General features: G+C 40.7%; 1 protein-coding gene across 2 annotated transcripts in view; it reads right to left on the bottom strand.

Annotated features, from left to right (window-relative positions):
- Positions 1-20737, bottom strand: part of med13a (mediator complex subunit 13a) — a 99932-nt gene that overhangs the window by 64076 nt on the left and 15119 nt on the right. For both annotated transcript variants that reach the window (XM_061751061.1, XM_061751062.1), the window contains exon 2: positions 15180-15414. In XM_061751061.1, the coding sequence (XP_061607045.1) occupies positions 15180-15414 (235 nt within the window). The remainder of the gene's footprint in view (positions 1-15179; positions 15415-20737) is intronic.

Genomic DNA, 20737 nt, shown 5'->3' with positions numbered 1-20737 from the left:
GAAGAGCAAAAAATAAACACTGATGAGAATACGAGTGTCCATAGACCAAGTGTGGGGAATGACTACATTATCACCAGAACCATAGCACAAGGACAAACAGGACAACTGGAAAAGTCATTGCTCACATCTGACAGGATTTGCTGCCTTTTGAGTCAAGTCTCCAACAAACATGAGCATCCAAGAATGCTGTCTCTCCATGCGCACCGTAACCCACTCTTTATGTCAGCTTAGTGCGCACAAAGGAAGCCCTAGCCACATTAATCAAAATGTCCTGAATTATTAACTGCAACTGTGGCTTGTAATGCTGTGTAATGCATCAGTAGTTAAAATATATCAAAACGTTAATGATGAAAAAATAGTGTTACCTGTGTCAGGCAGCTCTACATTTTAAGGGATTGTTGAAGCTTTATGAGCATAATTTCGACAGCTCTGAAAAAACACCACTAGCATTTTAAAATACCAGAAAAGTGAAACTACCGCTTGTGAACTATGGAGTAAGGAGGGCCACAGGCCGATGAACTTGATGGCAACATTAATTTATCAGTCTCACAAACAACTCCAGGGATAAGCCCAGGAATGCAGAAAGCCAGGTGGAGAAGACAAAACATTTGGTGTGGGTGACAGAATCGATTCCAAGATGCATCGCAATTCTCAGTCTATTAATACATTTCAATAATTGATTATATAACAACACTGCTGGCAGAAAGAAGAAAGTGGAACTCTGAAGTGCAGCGCCTGCCGGACAGAGCGGAAATGGTGGTAGGGTTGTGCCATCGATCACCGCGATAATACAGTAATACATTCATACGCACGTAAGATCAGAGCAGCATAATGTAAGCCTCTCTTGGCAATGATTTTGTAGTTTGTAGCAAAAGGAGAAATGACTTAAAAAGACACTGTTGGCCCTCTGGAGTCCTAGGGGTCTGGGAAATAACTTTTAATAGATTAATAAATGGGTGTATCACTTTTTGTCAAAAAAAAAAGGGGGCATGACTAAGTATGGCAACCACAGTGCAACTATCAATTGTGATTAATTCAGTGGCAGATGTCCAATAAAGGGCACGAAGAGGACATGAAAAAAAATCTAATAAAAATTCTATAACAACATACAAATATTCCAAAATATATTTATACCTATTTGATACATAAGCAGGATGAATAATATATGGTTAATGAAGAAAAGAGTTTTTTTCGTTAATCTGTGTTGTCCGATTTGTAAGGTGTTTTTGGCTAGAAATTCCGAACTCTATAAAACAGTCAATTTCAAAGGAAAATTAACATTTGATTGATTATACATAAAAAAAAAAAGGTTACTTTGCTTTGAGTGAATCAGCAGCTGGTTTGACCAGATACCTTGCAGGTAAGTAGGCAAACAGTCACAAGAAAACATTGCAGCCGCACCACGGGGGACTGACAGGCAAAGAAGAGAAAGGACAGGGTGGAAGGAAATATAAGCGTTTAGCCAATACTCCAATGTCGGTGTGATAGATCAATGAGACCAAGAAGGTTAGAAAGCTGTAACTAAGAAAAGGCTGCAAGGCTCCAATCTAAAGCAAAGCAGATTATAGATTTTGATTGAGTTTGTGGAACATCTTCTACTCCCTAATAATGGTGGCTCTTATTCAAAAGTGTCAGTCTCCCGAAACCTAATGACTTTCCTGCTTCCATGATCACATCTGCACTGTACCGCTTCCTTGTCACACACCACTTTTCAGTCCAAGCAGCTCTTTAAAAAAGACGCCTGGTTTACATCAACAGTTCTTAACCACATGTTGGCGTTCCCTTTGGGCCTGATGCAACACTCCACACAGACAACAGTGACAACAGTGAAACCTCTGAAGTTAAATAACCCGGAGGTCCTAGAATTCTGAATTAAATCAAAATTGGAATTGGGAGGGATGGGTGGGAGGTGGGGGGGTTCTTAAAATAGCACAGATCTTTAGATTTTGAACTGTCATGTATGATGTTGCGCAGGATGTCATTATATCGGACGAGACCTTAGCTCAGCAAGCATCGAAAGATTAATTCTAGGCCTGTCATTTGCTTTTTCTTGGGCTTTGTGTTTTTTTCCAACTCAAAATCTAGCCTTGACAAGGGGTCATAAAATAAACTGAGGAATTAAAAAGATTTTTTAATTTTGCAGGCTCATGTTTAAAGACCACACACAAAAGAAAGTGTTAAAGGTGGAAAAAAAGGTGAGACGCAATTAATCTTTGCATTTCACCTGTCATTTGCCATTAAAGACTTGAGCGTTTAAAGGTTTTACTGTTTAATATTAACAGTGTTTAAATTATTTATACAAAAAGAAGTCAGCAGGTTCAAATCTCGAGCCTTCTGTATTCAGGCTCCAGTACACTGGAATGCCCTACCCGTGGAAATTACAGTGACTATTCTCTGGAGAAATGTTTTCATCTTGACTCTAGACTTATTTCTACACTCTTATATTTGGTTAAACCGCATATAGTCTCCACCTGGTCTCTCATCCTGCCCCTAACATCTGGATTCTGGACTGTCGAACTGCCGCTTCTCTTCTCTCTCCCCTCCCCTCTCCAGTGTCCATGAGCGAAGTGAGACTGTCGCTGTGGAGGATTCAGTATCGACCGACCGTAAAAGAATCTGAGGAGGACCACTCCCCAGAGGGCTACCTGCTGTGCTTCATTTCATCAAATGGACTCTCATGCTGTTCAAACTAACATTTTGCATCATTTATTTATCATATCGTGTGATTATTGACCACTATCCCACACTACACTTATATTATACAACTAGTATCTATCTAGCTAGCTTGCCAGCTCGCTAGTCTGGTCATCCTACAAGGAGGATCCCTCCATCTGAGATTCTTTCTCAAAGCTTCTTCCCTTTCCCCCCCCCCCCCCACAAATGGGGATTCTGGGAGGTCTTCCTTGCCCGGATGGGGTTTTAGACCAGAGGATGTTGTCCATCCGTGTGAACTGTGGGCTTGTGAAGTTCTTTGAAACTATTTTGTGATTAAGGGCTATAGCCATAATGAACTTGACTTCATAAATGTTTTATGACTGCAACAGGTCCTGGAATGGAGTATATATTTTATCGGGTATTGGAAAAATTGTTTAGAAATGGGAACACATCAAATGTTAATTTTTCAGGGAACAAATGGAGTTTGACTTTGGTGGTTGCGCTCTATTCATGTCTCAGAAATTATTAAGTACAATTAATTATGAAACGTACAACACAAGTTCTTTTGTGAAGCCAGAGAAAATTCAGCTTCAATTGTAGCAAAAGTATTACAGTTTTTAGTTATTAATATAAGTCATAGTAGTAGTGGTGGTGGTGGTAAATGTACATGATGCAGCATTTAAAATGCAGATTAATTTCATGAGTATCTGAGGCCAAAAACTCTTGGCTGTTTCTGATGGCATTGTTGTGTTCCTAAGGATAAGTGGCCTCATTGAGACAAACATTTGTTGGCCCAGCTGATGGCTGGGGCACTTTTATGTCACTGCCTCCTGTGTCGCAGGCCCAGATGAAGTGACCTTTATAAAAGCTCTTAAGCGGATGCACAGCAGCTCTGTTCAGAACACCGCCACCTATTGTACCGCATGCAAGGACACAAAAATTATAACTTGCTCGTTACATAAAGCAGGATTTGGCAGTCATCACAATTTCTTGATTCCATCACAAAATGGTGTGTATCCATCAGTTAACGAATGTGAAAAGAGCTTTGGGAAATATTTTTAAGAGGTGGTCTAAGTCAGGTGATCCATCCACATTTGTTCATCTACATGTATGTATAAGCACTTAGCGCAGCAGTCGTTAAACAGCGAGATTAATGCTTCGTGATCGACCGCGCTCGTGGGGATTCTAACAAGGCTGGCCACAAGGTTTCTCCTCGCCTCAATTTCTTCTTTATCTGCAAGGGGAGAGAAAGAACCAGCACTGCTCTATGTAGTCTGCATTAGTAATTAATGAATATTTCCTGAGCAGAGAAGGGACAGAGAGACAGTGAGGGAGGAGACTGCACCCATGGGCCAGCAAGGCACGCATGGCCGAGTCCCAGCGCTATGCCAGTCAAGAGAGATCTATCAAAGAGCACGAGAAAGGGAGCTGCAGCAAGAGGGGAAAAAAAAAAAAAAAAGGGAAAAGCAGAGGGTGGTTCACAAGTAAGAGATTAGCCCTAGAAAACTGATCTCTGAGCTCAGGCTGGCCAATTAATCGAATATATTGATTAATTGAAATTTTCAATCAGGCCCATCCCCCCCCAAACTGCCAAAAGAATCCTCCCCCCCCCCCCCCCCCAAGCTTCTTCCATGGTTAAAAGCATGTCGCGGCTGACGCACACTGCTTACAGTATAGCACACTGATGATATCGAGAGAAAGGAGCTACTTTAGAGAAAGGCACAGTTTGCTCAATCATTTGGAATTGGTTTGGGTTTGCAGCATCACAGAATGAACAAAAGACAGCTGCTGCAAAGTTTGTTCAAAGGCTGCCGCAACCAAAATAAATGATAGATATCAGTGGAATCCTTCTTACATTGTTTTTCTTATGAATCACTTGCGAAACAATGTTTAATGTATCTTACATTATGACAAGTAAAGAGCCTGGTGGAACGCAACCACGAGTTGATCATGCTGAATATATTGCGATTGATTTATTGCAGATTCAGTGCATTGATGATTTTTAAAAATGTGTTTTTATTTTTATATAGGTCAGTGGAGTGCAGTGACTCACCTACACCTACTTATGATTTCAATGTGGCAGGAATGACTCATATTAGGTTAACTGGGCCATTATTCTTAGCATAAAAAGAAACCTTACCGAGTAATCTCAACTAATACATTTGGTTAGTCACCACATTGCTTGAGGATGACTGGGAAGCCACTGTTTAAAACACCAGCCACAGTCAACTTGTATGAAATAAATTCACAAATACCAACCTTCGCCTGACAAATAGCTAATAGCACTCCTAACAATATCGACAGGAACAAATGCAAGTAAAAAACAGTTTAGCTTGATTTTCTATAACTACAGTTCTGTAGTTAAAAACATCACCGCAATGAATTCTGGGTTCCCAAGATTCTTTTCGCTGACTGCATTGCCAGGACCGTCGGTGTGAGGAACGGTCTCAAGACCTAAGGCAGGAAATCGTCTGTTCACACCACGTCCACATGGGCTGCTATTCATGTCATTTAAGCAGAGAACACCCAGCTATAATAGGTATGTGCTTTGCAGAGTGTGTGAAAATTCAAAATGTATATAATAATACAACAAATAGTTTTCTGGAACGTAAGCCGTGCGATAAACAAGAGTTTACTGTACTGCCAAAGACATGGTGCCCGTTTATGTGTTGCAAAAGTAGTTACTTATCCACTTACTGATTCACTTCAATGACTGAGCAATTCAGGGAAGCTCCTTTTCTACCCAATCATGGCACCCAACTGTTCCCAATTGAATATCAGCTGGTTCAGTCCTAATGGATGGCCTGCAAAAAGGTCTCACTGCCAAGGTGTGAGTCAAGACACATCTCACGATGGGTAAGAGGAAAGAGCTGTCTCAAGACCATCACAAAGTAATTGTTGCAAAACATAACGATAGCATTGGTTACAGGCGCATATCTAAGCTTCTGAATGTTCCAGTGAGCACGGTTGGGGCCCTAATACGTAAGTGGAAAGCCAATCATACCACTAAATTTGCATTGATCAGGTGTTCCTTGGTGACAGAGGAGTGCAAAGAATAATCAGAAGAGTTGTCCAAGAGCCAAGGACCCCCTGTGGAGAGCTTCAAAAAGATTAGCAGGTACTGTTGTCACAAGGAAAACAGTGAGTAATGTACTCCGCCGCCATGGCCTGTATGCACGCTCACCACGCAAGACCCCACTGCTGAAAAGAAAAAAAGCATGTCAAAGCTCATTTAAAGTTTGCTGAACAACATTTGGACAAGCCAGTTAAATACCGGGAGAATAGAATGGTCTGATGAGAGCAAAATTTAAATGTTCGGATGCCATAATGCACACCACATTTGGAGGAGAAATGGCACTGCACATCACCCTAAAAACACCATACCAACAGTGAAGTTTGGAGGTCGGAACATGATGGTCCGGGGCTGCTTTTCAGCAAACGGTACTGGTAAACTTCACATTGTTGAAGGAACATTCTAGACAAAAATATACTACCATCTACGAGGATGATGAAAATGAAAAGAGGGTGGACATTTCAGCAGGATAATGATCCAAAACATACGTCCAAAGAAACTCTCAATTGGTTTCACAGATGAAAATAAAGCTGCTAGAATGGCCCAGCAAATAACCTGACTTGAATCCAATCGAAAATCTATGGTAAGAACTGAAACTCAAGGTCCATAAAAGAAGACCACAGAACCTTCAAGATTTGAAGACTGCTTGTGTGGGGGAATGGACCAAAATCACACCAGAGCAATGCATGCGACTAATTTCTCCATAGAGGAGGCATCTTGAAGCTGTCATTGCAAACAAAGGCTTTTGTACAAAGTATTAAATAAATACCAGTGGGCTTGTTCAATACTTTTTCCTTGTGTCATTTTGCATTATGACACACAACTTAATTTCTGATCTTATTTGTTCTACTTTCTTTGTTTCTATGGATTACTTGGGTTGCTCCCAACATCTGGTGAAATTGTCATGTCCATAGCACCTTTGGAAATATATTTAATGAGAAAAATGGTGACGTGTTAAATACTTATTTCAGCCGCTGTATACAGTACGTATGCCTGTGAGAATTGTTGTTCTAGCAGTCACTGTTCCACGGTCACCATTGTTGTTGCTTTGGTTCCTTGTTCCGGAAAGAAAAGGAAAAACGGCTACCGGAAATGGCCAAAAATGCAGAGGAAACTCCACTCTGTGGTGTCCTAGCCAACACCAGCCATAGCGACACCCCCGACTTGGAGGAGAACTGCAGCACATTTTCAAAACCGTGCGCGTGGGTTGCGCTCGAGTATAAAGGCGAACTGCGCGGGATCGCCGTAGTGATGTCAGCACGGTCGCTGCACGCGTGCATATAAAGAAGCCTTTCGTCTTTAAAATTGGACCACAAAAAAGAAAAGTACAGTTAGCAACCCTGCCAAATTTGAATGATAAATTGATAAATGATTTGTGTATGTGCGTGATGTCAGGCTAATGCAAGGACCATACCCACTACAGAAGTATTTCAACAGCCAGTGCATCCTCTTTACGAACTTTAACGCAGTATCTTAACATACACATATTAATGTGCATGCTGCAGAGAGTAAAATACAATTAAATGAAAGCAATTGCAATACAAAAAGTGCTATATCATGTTTTTATGTTGCTGTAAACGTTCATACACCAGTATGTAGAAGCTCTTTAAATTAAATTATAATAAAATTATCCTTCTAAGCACTTTTTTTTTTTTAAGTGATCATTATGGGTTTTACAGCATACTTACTTGCTGTAAAGCCCTCACATGGGGAGAGCCACAGTCACTGAGGCACTTTTCAGCCGTTTATATGCCAGTAAAGAAGAGTAAAAAAAAATAAATAAATAAAATGAGCACCCTCACATTGAAGCTGCTGTCGGACACAGCTCATGCCCAGAAACTCACATTCAGACTCGCTAATGACATACATCACCCCACTAGGCCCACCTCTTCAAGGAACATATAAGTATCTAACATGGAGACTACAATAGGTATAACACATATTTCAATAAATTGTATGCTTGCTTGCAATTTTTGCGACCCTTGTGAGGATAAGCGGTACAGAAAATGGATGGATGGATGGATACAATGTGTTTAAAGAGAATGTTTTAAGAAGTTTACCGGTAAGTGTTTTAATAAGTTTAAATGTGTTGAAAGCGTACGAGAGTGGTAAAACTATTTTTTCAAGTTGTTTTATATAGTCTCTCTATAGCGTGGTTTTTTTGTCTATTGTGATGTGCAGGGTCTGACATTAAGCCTTTGAAAGAGCCAAGTTAGAGGACAGAATGGCAGTGTCTGGTTGGAATTCAGAACACCCCCTCTCATAGATCCAGAACTGTCCGCTGCTATTTACTGGCGCAATCAACAGACAGTGACTTGTACCCATATTTCCGGTCATAGCCTCGATTGTTTACTTGGGCGTTCATCGTGTGCACGTCTCTCATGCATGCTATACTGATTTTGGTACAGTATAAAGTTGCTTTTTTGTCAAGCCATTCATTATGTCATCCATTAGTAACGGAGGTGGGAAAAGGAAGCGCACTATCCTCATGGCTCATGAAAGCCAATGTGGCACAACAACATTCAACCACCAGTACACCATTATCACCCCTCTCAAGCATCGATCATGGCATTTTCACAGCAGTATTAGACCATCACAGAAATGTTTCGGTACGTAAACTTACATTTATTTTCTACAATTTTGCACTGTACTGGTTGTTTATAGGCCACGAAAAAAGTGCTTCAAATAAAGCTTGAATGGACAACCCCTCCCACCGATTAGTCTGTTAAATCGAGGTTCCACTGTAATTTTGAATGGGTTGTCTGGTTCTTTTGCAAAGCTAAATTGATTTAAAAAAAGTAAAATGATACACATGTAATTTTGAAAACATTTAATGTGCAGACCCATCCATCGATTCATTTTCTATACCGCTTATCCTCACTAGGGTCGCAGGCGTGCTGGAGTCCATCCCAGCTATCTTCGGGCAAGAGGCGGGGTACACGCTCTGAACTGGTCGCCAGCCAATCACAGGGCACACAGAAACAAACAACCATTCGCACTCACATTCACACCTACGGGAAATTTAGAGTCTTCAATCAACCGACCATGTATGTTTTTGGGATATGGGAGGTAAACCGGAGTCCCCGGAGAAAAGCCACGCAGGCACAGGGAGAACATGCAAAGTCTACACAGGCGGGGCCGGGATTTGAACCCCGGTCCTCAGAACTGTGAGGCAGATGTGCTAACCAGTCATGCCGCTAATGTGCGGACCTCACAAGTCGAAATCAAAACTTGGCAATCAACTGTGCAAACAAACAAATAACATTGCTGATTTTATAAATATATTACATACTATATTAGTATACTATATCTATTTGGCCCCTCCTCTTGGCAATCAATTCATTTCTCGTTTTCTGACTTGTCCTGTGTGTATCTGTGCATTATTTTCTGTCAAAATATGCATTAATTTGCTGCTCATATTTGGTTTGGGTACTCTGCTGTAACGCGGTTCCAGCCAGATTTCAGTGAAAAGTGTCCTATAGCGCCCAAGCACTTATTCCGGTATTTTGCAACTTCATTTAACAATAACTTAGCGGTTAGCAGGGCTTTTCCAGTTAATGGATTTAGTTGATTCACTCCTCATCAATTATGTGAACGTGTGTCCATTCTAAATATTTCTTTAGGTTCATTAGCAATTAACACATTTAAACAGTCAAACACATTTAGAGAACTCGGGATAATTAGTAAGGTTTGCTTTCTTGAGCTCAAAGTTGTGGAATCGTCACTGAGTCCACAAAAATGGGATTGTACTGTCAAACAGTGAAGTGGGGCTCAGTCTCACAGGATGTAAAAAATATATATTTTTTTTTAAAAAAATGCTATTTGGATAAGTATATTCTAAAAGCAGTGGCAAAAAGAAAAAAAATATAAGAGTACTACTAAATAGAGCTTTTCTTCCTTTAATCACCACATGCATGGATGCAGTACAAAGTGATCATCAAGAGTAGCCAAGGAGATGGACACTTTAAATGCAGTCCTAGTTCCCTTCCTCACAATCTTCGCTGTCTCTCTCGTTCTCTTAAGATCCGACAAAACATCCAGGAGTGAAAAGATATGTGCTGCAACAGCCATGCTGGAGATTATTTTCAAATTGGTGGGATAACCACACCCTCACATTAAATTTCAAACAAAAATGTAACAACATGAGGTTGTACATCTGCAGGAGCTGTTGCCTTGTGGCTAAGTTGTATGTAATGTGGGGGTCAGGGAAACAGCTCAGTGCAGCATAGCAATGCAGAGCTGGTTGTTAGATGCAACGATCCATGAGAAGCTACAGTTAGACTGTGTCTTCACTGCAAAGACACTGAGTCCAGTAGAGATTTGTCAATAACTGGAAGCACATGCATGCCCTTTTAATAACATTTCTGCATGGCTACCTCGATAAGCTACAAATGTAAACGACGGTAAAGCTTGCCGTGTGTGTCTATAAGTGTATAGCCCAAACCCTGTGGCTTGAGCACTTACCATTACTATTCATCAGCCTAGAACATATTGTTAATATGTACTGTATAATTTCGCAATTATCTCTCACTGTATAGTTCGCTGTCTCTATGCAATCATTTGTACGTTACGGCTTTCAGCAGAAGTGTGTGAAAAGACCCAAATCTTTGGCGAGCCTGTTAGCCTTTTTTTGTGTTTGTAATTTGTCAAACAAAAAAAATGCACAAGAAAAACCAAAGTAATTCATAACGAAAATGTCTTTAGATGCAACTATCCATCCATCCATTTTCCGTACCGCTTCTCCTCACTAGGGTCGCTGGCGTGCTGGAGCCTATCCCAGCTATCTTCGGGGGAGAGGCGGAGGTACACCTTGAACTAATCAACAATAATTTAAACTTCAAAATAAGAGCAAAGCAAACTTGAAACCTGTATTTTTGTTGATTGATCTCAATTATTATTTGGATCAATTATAACATAAAAAAACACCAGCACTTAATTACATCAATGAAGCACTTTAGACCGTTTGAGAAGAAATTGACAAACCTCGGCTTGGATATTGGCTGAAACGGGTGGAGTATACCATGTTTTTTTTTTGTTTTTGTTTTTTTTTGTCCTGTTCGGCTGTTAGGTCAAGCAGAATGGAGGCTCTGTATCCCTTTTATGCCGGAACAGTTTTACTGGGTCACAGTGGAGTTTTTAAGCTTCCACTGTGGTTTCTTAGTATTATAATTGAAGTTTATTGAGAATCAAAGTCGAGCCGTCGAACACAACAAAGTTTTTAGAGGGGAAAGAGAAACGAAGACAAAAGACAAAGAACAAATTGTAAACAGGATGAGGAAAGTAAGTCATTACATTATCTACAACAATGAAACATTAACTATGAGTTTTGCATGGGGCTGTAGTGCTACACCCACGTTTGTTAAACAATGCTGCATTTGCATCTGCTCAAGGGGTATCTTTCATTACTGTTTTCCAGACTTAGTGAGAATCAATGAGGAAAAAAAAAATAATAATAATAATAATTTAAAAATGTTGGGAACGAAGACGTCATGGGACTGGATTACACGAAAATGTGGGCATTGTAGAGCTACCTGTAAATTGTTCAAACTTAATTGAGTGTCTTAGTCATCATCTCCTTACTTTGTTGCATCCGAGACGTTCTGTGGAAAGGAACTTTAGTGTGATAGATGACGGTGATGGCGGTGATAAAAGTGGCATACTCTCAGCTCTTTTCTTTATCTGGAGAACATGGATACTGACTTACAGGACTCAAACATGACGGAAATTGTTTTGGGAAATGTGGCCACACAATATAAAAGTCAAGGACTGCAAGGAAAATCTTAACGGTTATTCATTTGCAGTTCAGGCTGGTAATGAACACTAAAGCCTCACCCGATATGCTGATGTCACGTTTGGCAGCTTTCGAGGAATATCCCCAAAAACATTGTCAAATTACAAACTGTACAAAATTGTAAAACTTTTTAGCAAGCTTCTTATCCTTTTCTCAGGAGCGCAAGAACAATATTCAAATTTCTGATGATGACTAGACAACTGTGGTTTAATTCCTGTGAAGAAGAATTTGTTTGAAAATTTTTTTTGTGTGCATAAACCTCATCAATCAATGGCCCACGTTTGGGTAGTGTATGCCATATAAAATATTGATTATGAAAAGAAACCATGGTTTTCTAACAAATCTGCTGGGGTGTACTCATGGATGTTGAGGAAGAGCTGTCCAACCACTAATGGAGACCATCATCAAATGTTGTCCAAATACCACTGGGACTCGAGTGGAAAAAAGGACAGAGGCAAACTAGTATGGAATTAGGAGACATACCATGGAGAAACTATTCCCACACACAAACATCCATTGCAAATTCCTATGCTGAAAAGATCAGTGTGTCTTTAGGGAGGAGGAGAAGGCAGCCATTTATCTTTTGCTTTAGATGCCCCTGGTCAGAAGACTGCAACTGCTTTGGAGGGGAGAGGGCGATGAAGAGAGTGTGGTATTTGCATAAGAATAAATGCATATTCCCAACCTATGGGAGGGGGAGGGCTGCCATTTAATCCAGCAATGGTATTCACTTCTGGGGATTCATTTCAGTGCAAAGCCAGGGGAAGATGAGAGTTACTTTTCTTATTGTGTTAGTAAGAGTAAGGTGGGTTGTCCAATAATGTTAAGACGGTCCTTGGCAGTTTGTTACCCTCACATTGCCTCAACAGTGAATTAGTGTCAGACATCAAAAGATTCCTCAAGTTTCTGCCCTTCACTACCCTCATCTTTTTGGCTCAACTCCCGCCCCACCCCCCATGTCCCTGGAGAGAAGGGATTACTGGCACGCTGGTTTACAGAAATGGCACTTGGTCAAAATTAAAAGACTTTCACAGGCCGCTAATCTAATGAGGGTTGAAGAGAGGGGGAGCCACTGCCATTTCAGTTTGCCAAAATGAGAGGAACGCAGCAGATTTGCATGGTAACCACAAAATCCTTTCCTTAATTTTTCAACCACACAAAGCCCAAAACTAAAATATACCCAATGGTTTATTAACTGAATTGACTTGTTTTTACCTACACTCACTGCAGATGCAAGGTAAGACGCATATGTGCACTTTTCTCTCGACTGGCATTCTTAACACAACTTCGTAACATCAGAATCAACTCTAAATTGTTCACGTACACCGAGTTGCTTCTTAGAAGCAAGAAACCCCTAACACATCTAATCCTGGATGCTTTGACTATTAGAGGCCGTCAATCAATAAATGACTTCCAGCACTTGAACTGTATTATCATTCTAACCTTTGCACTCAGCGTCTGTTATCACTTGTTAACTAACATATGTCAGACTACCACTAAGTATAAAATGCTATGTTTTTGCGAAGTTACCGTAACTTATTCGTACCATGGCCAAATTTGGAGTTTAAGTGATTTTGTGTTTGTTCTATGGGAATATTCTGGCTAAGATTTACACACACACAAACATGGCACAAATGTGTGTGTAGGCAGACCTTCCACCTACACACATAACAGCCTTCTGCCTTCCACCACAGAAGCTTAGTTAAAGGAAAACAATAGTTTGATACATTTTGGGGCAGGGTTACAACCAACAGTACACAAAATACACTTTTTAAAACATGTTAAAGAAAATCCCGAATAGACAAGTTTAGATGAAGGTTAAAAAAAAAAATTTAATCTGCAAATACATAAATTACGAATATGCATGGTTCTACTATACACACACACACGCATGTGCACAAACACACACACACATTTGAGAGCCCAACATTTTGAAAACCTCAAATCAATGTGTGTTCAGCCGGAGGAACATAAATTGCATGTTTGCAAAATGTGCCAATAAATCAAATGTATTGTTTTCATTCAAAATGATTGTTGGTCTAGTTTAAAAAGAACATGAAAAGCCACAAGTCTTGAAAAAAGATGATTCATCATTCCCAATTCCCCAGAGATCCAGCTGCTCTTGGCGATATTCAATCCTCTCATTTCTGCTGTGAACCTACCCAAAGCATGCGCAAGCCCTAGTGGGGGCTTTAACGTCTTCCTAGTATAGCTCCTCGATACCGCCCCCTCTGACTTGAAATGTACCACTCACTATTAGACCTGAGGCATACGCGTCAGGTTATTACTGGGAACAGTTAGGACTGAATGGGTCGCCCATCGAAGCCTTCAGGTTTCATTCGCAGTCCGCTTCAGGCACATTGTCCAATAATGAAGCGGAGTCATCGAAAAGCTGGGCTTACCTCAGCCTCCAAAGTTCCATCGACATGGCAGAGAGCATGAATAAAAATGGCCTCTTCCATCTCTTAGTGCTAATGTTACTGTTACTGAGGAGGGAGAGGAATAAAGTGGGGAGTGGACACATTTTCCTCGTTTCCACATGGTTCCACCTGCTTGCTGCGCTTCGCTCGAGTTAAGATGAAGCTGAGCTCAGTTTTATACCGGCGTAATTTCTTGTCCATTCTCTGTAGAATAGCCACACATGCTCTGTTTAATGTGCTGCATGGCGGTACACACCCTGATTTGAGTCCCCCCCCCCCCCCCCCCCCCCTCTCAAACACTAATGTGAAAATGAGACCACATAATAGCTGGTGTCTCCACGGAGAAAGCGGTGCCCTACAGGTGCTGGCACTACCAGTGTGGCTGGCTGGGCTCATCAGTCACAGATTTTAACATTTCCCTGGGGTGCCGATTTACAGGGTATCCCCTGTGCCCACCTGACAGGCACTGAAACCTGTATCATTTTTCATTGAACAACCAATAACGTATCATGACAGCGTGATTTATGTTCATGTTTTTATTATACAGAAGCTGCAAACCCTTTACACTTTCCTATTTCTTTTACAGCTATCACTCTTCTGGCTTGAGTGACTCCAACAAATGGTGAAGTCGTACGGTGGGTGTTCATTTCATATTCATAGATTATATTTCCCGCCATGGCACTTAATCACATTTAGTATCCGTCTTCTTTAATCATCTAATTTGCAAATGCAACCCAAACTACTGTGATTTAGTTACAAGGATTGCACTTTTATATCAGTTAAAGCACACAATGAAGAGTTAATTAAAAGCAATCAAAGTGATGACGCAGAGGCTTGCATTTTAGTTTTATTAACTTTTACAGGTGTGTCAGGTACAATAGTGTCTGGCATGTAGGCAAAGTATCAACTAAAGGACAACTAAACTCACTTTCAAGTCAACGCTCATAACCCCAGATTTTCATTTTTAAACCAACATCGTCTTTTAGGAAATCCTGCGGCTTCCAGAGCAGCCATAAAAGACTCTTATCACATATGCAGTTGCACTTTCCAAGACCTGTAAACAGACTTTGATGTGATGTGAGCTTCCCTTTTAACTATCATGCAGCTGCAAAGTACATTATACACTCACTCTCGCGCACACTCAAACACTATAAAGTCAACTCTCCTGTCAGGACCAACATGTACTACTATGCAGTAAAGGAAACACCATACTGGGAATGTACACTAAGCAAGCCCTTACCAGCAAGCTCAGGGTGGATGAGATCAGCAAAGTTCGGGTCATCCCCCCACCAGAACAGCCAAATTTCCCGCCGACCCTGGCGCTGGCTGCGTCGCCATACACTCAGCACGTCGGCCTTGAGACAGCGGCTGAAGCTGCACAGGATGGGATCCTCCTCCGTCACCGGGAACAGGATGGGTGCAGAGGTGGGACCCTGCCACACAAACCTCTTCCATTTGATTCCTGTCAAGTCCGCCTGCAAGACAGGAGAAGGGGAGAGAGCTCATTAGCGTAAGGTATCAGAGTTAACAATAACAGTAACAATCGTGGCAACAAAGTGTATGAGAGATAGGATGCAACAACGTAACAGGCTGTAACTAAAATTAACTGGCGCTAACTTTTTGGGGAAATCAGGAAATTCACTTAACTGATTTAGTGTTGATGAATACCCTTTATATATTTGTTTCAGATAACAAGCTGATCATTTCAGCTTACTTTTTTCTTTTCGACATCTTCCTTGATAAAACTAGAAAGGCATAACTCATACAGTGCAAGAACAATTATCGAACCATTGTGCAATCTGCAGTTTATTATGATGCGATACCATATGTACCAAAAAAAAATTGCCACAAATGCAACAATTGTTTTTTAAATGGCGCTGGATATATGGTGGAAAGAGGTCATCTCTTATGCTGAAATATCAAGCACTGTTACAAATGCATCTTAAATATAATTCAAATTAAAAACGTTCTCTTGTTCTGCACACACACAAAAATATCTGTGGCAAACAAATGTTTATGAATCCAATGCCCATACCTGCTGGGAAATACTAATCACTTAAATACTATATTACTTAAGTAATCACTACAGCCCTAGAGTAGCCTTTGTAAAAAGACAACAAAAAATTGGGGACAGGTTGTGAACAATCTCTATCGGCCCAAGAACTAAATTGGAAAGGGAAAACGAGAAATAAATTGGACTGACAAATACAAAAGATGACTGAGGTCTCACCAATCTGTAGCAATGAAAGGAGGGAAACTGCAGCCATTGTTTGGTTCTACAAAGAACTACATTAAGTATTCACATGCTCTCAAAATTACTGTGAACAAGATCTTTGAAACATATAAATACTTCAAACATGGTCACACAACTCTAATCCTCATTACTGGCCAGTGCTGTGGGCCGCTTGCAGTATAACAAATCCGGCCTCGCTTTAACAGAGTGAACAAAACATACATGAAAACAGCACATGGGCAATAAATCACCGGCAGTTATTTTAGGTGTTAAAGCTGGAACATTAGGCTCCACTGCTCAATAGCCAAACACCGCAAGACGATCCATGCCGACCTTAACATTGGCAAAACCAAAACAAACATATGGCATGTTATATCCTCCGGTCATCTCCATTATCTATTCCCATTTTGACTGATCTGTGCCAATACGGCGAGTTCATTTCTATGCCGTTCAGGTTGCTATAGCAAGCTGTCCCTCTGTATATTCCAGCAATTAATGCCATTATAATTCAGGGGATATATTAACTCAAGTGCGAAACCAGTGGGCCTGAACAAGCTATTAGCTGTGGTTGTGCCTAAGCGGTGGTCTTTCCTGGCTAGGGATAAGCTGGGAGATTTGCGGTGTTAGTTGTGATGATGGCGCTGGTGGGAGGTGGGGTTATGTTAAGGACTGGTGAAACAGAACTCGCTGAGGCCTCAGCTTGGGCAACACCATTAGCACACCATTACACGAGGATAAAATAGTCCTATACTTCACTATCAGTCTGTATGTGCCCCGGCATCAACATCTTCACAGTAGATTTGATTTCTTATATACAGCACCAAAACTACAAATTGCAATCCCTAAGAAATGATGCTTGAAAGCTGATAAAAAAAAAAAAAGGAAATGAATAGAGGGATGGTTAATGGATCACAGTATACCATAGCCCCTATGGGCCGTGAAAAGCAAAGGATGACATCAGAGCAATCTGCTTGGAAAAGCGCTTACGTCTGCAACACAACAGCATAATAATTGAGGTCCTGTCTGTGATTTTGCCTTTGACCCTGTTGCAGAAAGATTCTGAACTTGTTTCCATGCCTGTATTATATTGAGCAGAAAAATGCCACTTGATGAAGTTGTCATACATCTTATCTGCATGAATGTAAGTCCAATTCCCATGTCCTCCTTCTTTGCAATGCAAACTAGTTGAGATGGAAGCAACAGCGCCTTTTCCTGTTAAAACAAAGTCAATAGTACCTGAGTTATGAATGCCCCAACTTTTCTTTTTGACAGTTTTTGCTTTGTCTTGCGAGCACAAATTTGACATAGGTGTGAACTTCAGACACTCCACCGCAAAATGACTGCAGCGAGCTCCACAACAAAGTGTGAGAGTACAGGTCATTGTTAGGTTTTGTGCTCACATTTTCCATTTTTTGTGCAGGTATTTTGCCAAACATTTCTAACCATGGGTCCTCAGAATGCCCTGCCTTCCCTGACCATGCCGTGTGCTGTTTGGTAGATGGCAAACATTTCTTCAAAAAAGAAGTGCGTCTGTGTTGCTTCAAGCTTCATACTGTCCGTCGTGGCCAAGGTGCGCAAATGTCTCCAAAGTGTTCTCTGTCAAATGGCTGTCTGTTGTCGTACTTGAGCGCTTCCAACTACCGGAGACAAATTCCTTGTGTGTTTTTTGGACATACTTGGCAAATAAAGATGATTCTGATTCTGACTAGGAGTAGAAGCACAGAGTCCATTGAAGTGAAGCATGAAATCATAATGCAAAAACTGATTAATTCTTATTCTATTATTTAATTTCTGTATGTTTTTATAAAGTACAATACTATAGGTTGCCATTTTTCTTGTTTTGGGAAGTTCTGGAACAGATTAAGTACATTTGCATTCATTTCAATGGGGAAAGTTGATTTGAGATGAGTGATTCAAGTTACAAGCATGGTCACAGAACAAATTTAAGGCACAGGTTAAGGTACCACTCCACTGCTTCAAGATAGGATTAATCAATGTCAATTAATACAATCTACCAATACGTTCACAATCAATTCATCAATTACAATAGTATTAGCATAATATACACAAGAGGAATAATAATACATACCCTACTTGCAGCAACTACACCACCAGCACAAAAGCAAAGTGTCTGAGGAAAAACTATAAAATCCAAGGTTGCACAGAAGAAGTCTCTTTATAACCAAACACGGCGGTTGCATGATAAAAAGTTAAATGTATCTGATTCAAAATATGACTTCTTATGAACTCAAAAGCAGTCCTCAAAAGAACAAAAGTCTGTGTAAAGACTGAGCTGCAGTGGTTACTCTTTCTTGCTGGAGAGTATGAATTGCTGCACTGTACTAGTAAACTTGTGGGCTCTGTATTTTAAATGGGCTGTGAAACCAGATCATAAACTAAACAAATCAGCATTTAGCCAGCTAACAACACAATCATCTTACAAGTTATGGCCTATCCCCATTTGTCATGCAAGTTACCAATGGCCTTACAACTTGTAATACTTAGTTGTGCATTATGAGGGCTACAAAAATATGATAAAATAAGTGATCACGTCGAGCACAGTGGTACAGAATTTGAAGGGCCCAACGTTTGTACAATATGGAATTTGGCCAAAATATTCAGGAAAAACATCTTTTGATGTGCATGGTAAAGTAATTTACTGACAGAGTGGTTAGTTTGTATACTTGTGTTACAGTTCATGTTAAAAACAAAAAAAAGAGAAAGAAAGAGAGCGAGAGATGCAAGGAACATCTGGTACTTGTCACTCTTCATAGAAATGACATGAATAGTACAAACTACAAACAATGTTTACACTTGTATGGCTTAAAAGAACTTGATGTTGCATAACCCATTAAATGTACAGTTAATAAAGGGTTTATGTTGGTGGTAGTTTAGTCATGAAATCCACATTCAATTTCAGGTGCTGCTTATGGGGAAAAAAATATAAAATCCGGATACTGTAAATTGGAGGTCGACCGGCGTCATAGAACAAATTGTGTTAAGCCTTAGAAATTCCACTGTCCCACTCGGATTATATTTCTGTCTGTATTGAAATGTTTTCTTTGACCACTGATGTTGCTCTGTTAAACAAGATTTAAAGGGGCTATAATGCTCTACTCTCCACGCAAGTACCATGACTGAATTATACCATACATCCGTCTTTTGCTCCGCTCATTCTATGCAGGGTCATGTCAGGACTTGAGCCTGTCCCAGATGACATTGAAAAAGAGGCGGTGCAGAGCTTGGATAGATCATGAATTGTACTGCACCGCTCAAAATATCTGACTTAGCTAAATTACATATTTAAAATATTTAGGGGACCCACAGGCCCTTTGGATAACGCTATTCAATTTGCTGTAAGCAAATCTAGACGCATCTGCTTAAGTCGTTTGCCTGTTGTATTTAAGCCTCGTAGAGAAAAGCCAATTGAGAGCAGGTTGACCAAGGCAGTCTCGTGAATGTAAACAACAGTGCCAGTTTATTCAAACTTTTCTCCTCCAGATTGTTCACACTGAATGTTGACGAGCAACATTGTCAGCGAACAAGTGCTTCGTAATCAGGGCTTAAGGAAGTAAATATATATATATATATATATATATATACACACACACACACACATACATACACAGTACGTATTGTGCAACCTCAGTTCACAAACACCCATGTTCACAAAGAAATTGGTTTACAAACTTTTACGTTTGCCAACAGATTTTCTGGCAAATACTGCTTCACAAACTAGTCAAAAGTCACAGCGTCCATGCAGTACACTTCGTTGCGCTTTCTCTCATGTAGCCTGAATGTCGGTGGTTCAGTGCATCATCCATTTCACATACAGATACATATCTTTGTTTTTGCTCTAAACTTCTAAAGCCCTCAGTATGGCTACCAAGTCAAAGTGGTTGTGCAATTAGTAAACTGCAGTCTGGTGAACTCCTGCTTAGCAGGGCTGGCAAATGTAATGCGAGGGGTGGGGAGCAACCGCCCCACTGTCGAAATTGGGGTGTGGGCGAGTCATCGGGCATCTCTGCAGGAGGATTGCGAAGCAGCGTGCTCACCAGTACACGGGGCGCTCTGGCGTCCGCTCCTTGCCTGACGACGGGGGCGAGCTACGCACGCAAGCGACTTGGTTCTGGAACAGATTAATTATATTTCTACTCATTTTAACGAGGAGAAAAATGTCTTTTTTTCACAAACAGTCCCGGAACTAATTAAGGTAGTGTAAGATTCCACTTGTTGTTTGTACCACCTTTAAACACCAGTTGTGAATTTTGCCAAGTAGCTCTTTATTAGAGAACAGCAAATTGTGCAAAAAGCACCGAAACTCAACCGTTGGACAGGTCAATAAGAAATAAGAACCATCCATCCATCCATCCATTTTCTGAGCCGCTTCTCCTCACGAGGGTCGCGGGCGTGCTGGAGCCTAGCCCAGCTGTCCTCGGGCAGGAGGCGGGGTACACCCTGAACTGGTTGCCAGCCAATCGCAGGGCACATAGGAACAAACAACCATTCGCACTCACAGTCATGCCTACGGGCAATTTAGAGTCTCCAATTCATGCATGTTTTTT

Source organism: Phyllopteryx taeniolatus, chromosome 17 (genome assembly GCF_024500385.1).
Source record: "Phyllopteryx taeniolatus isolate TA_2022b chromosome 17, UOR_Ptae_1.2, whole genome shotgun sequence".
NCBI lineage: Eukaryota > Metazoa > Chordata > Actinopteri > Syngnathiformes > Syngnathidae > Phyllopteryx > Phyllopteryx taeniolatus.
The sequence above is the reverse complement of the archived record's forward strand: the minus strand, read 5'-3'. Positions and strand labels throughout refer to the sequence as shown.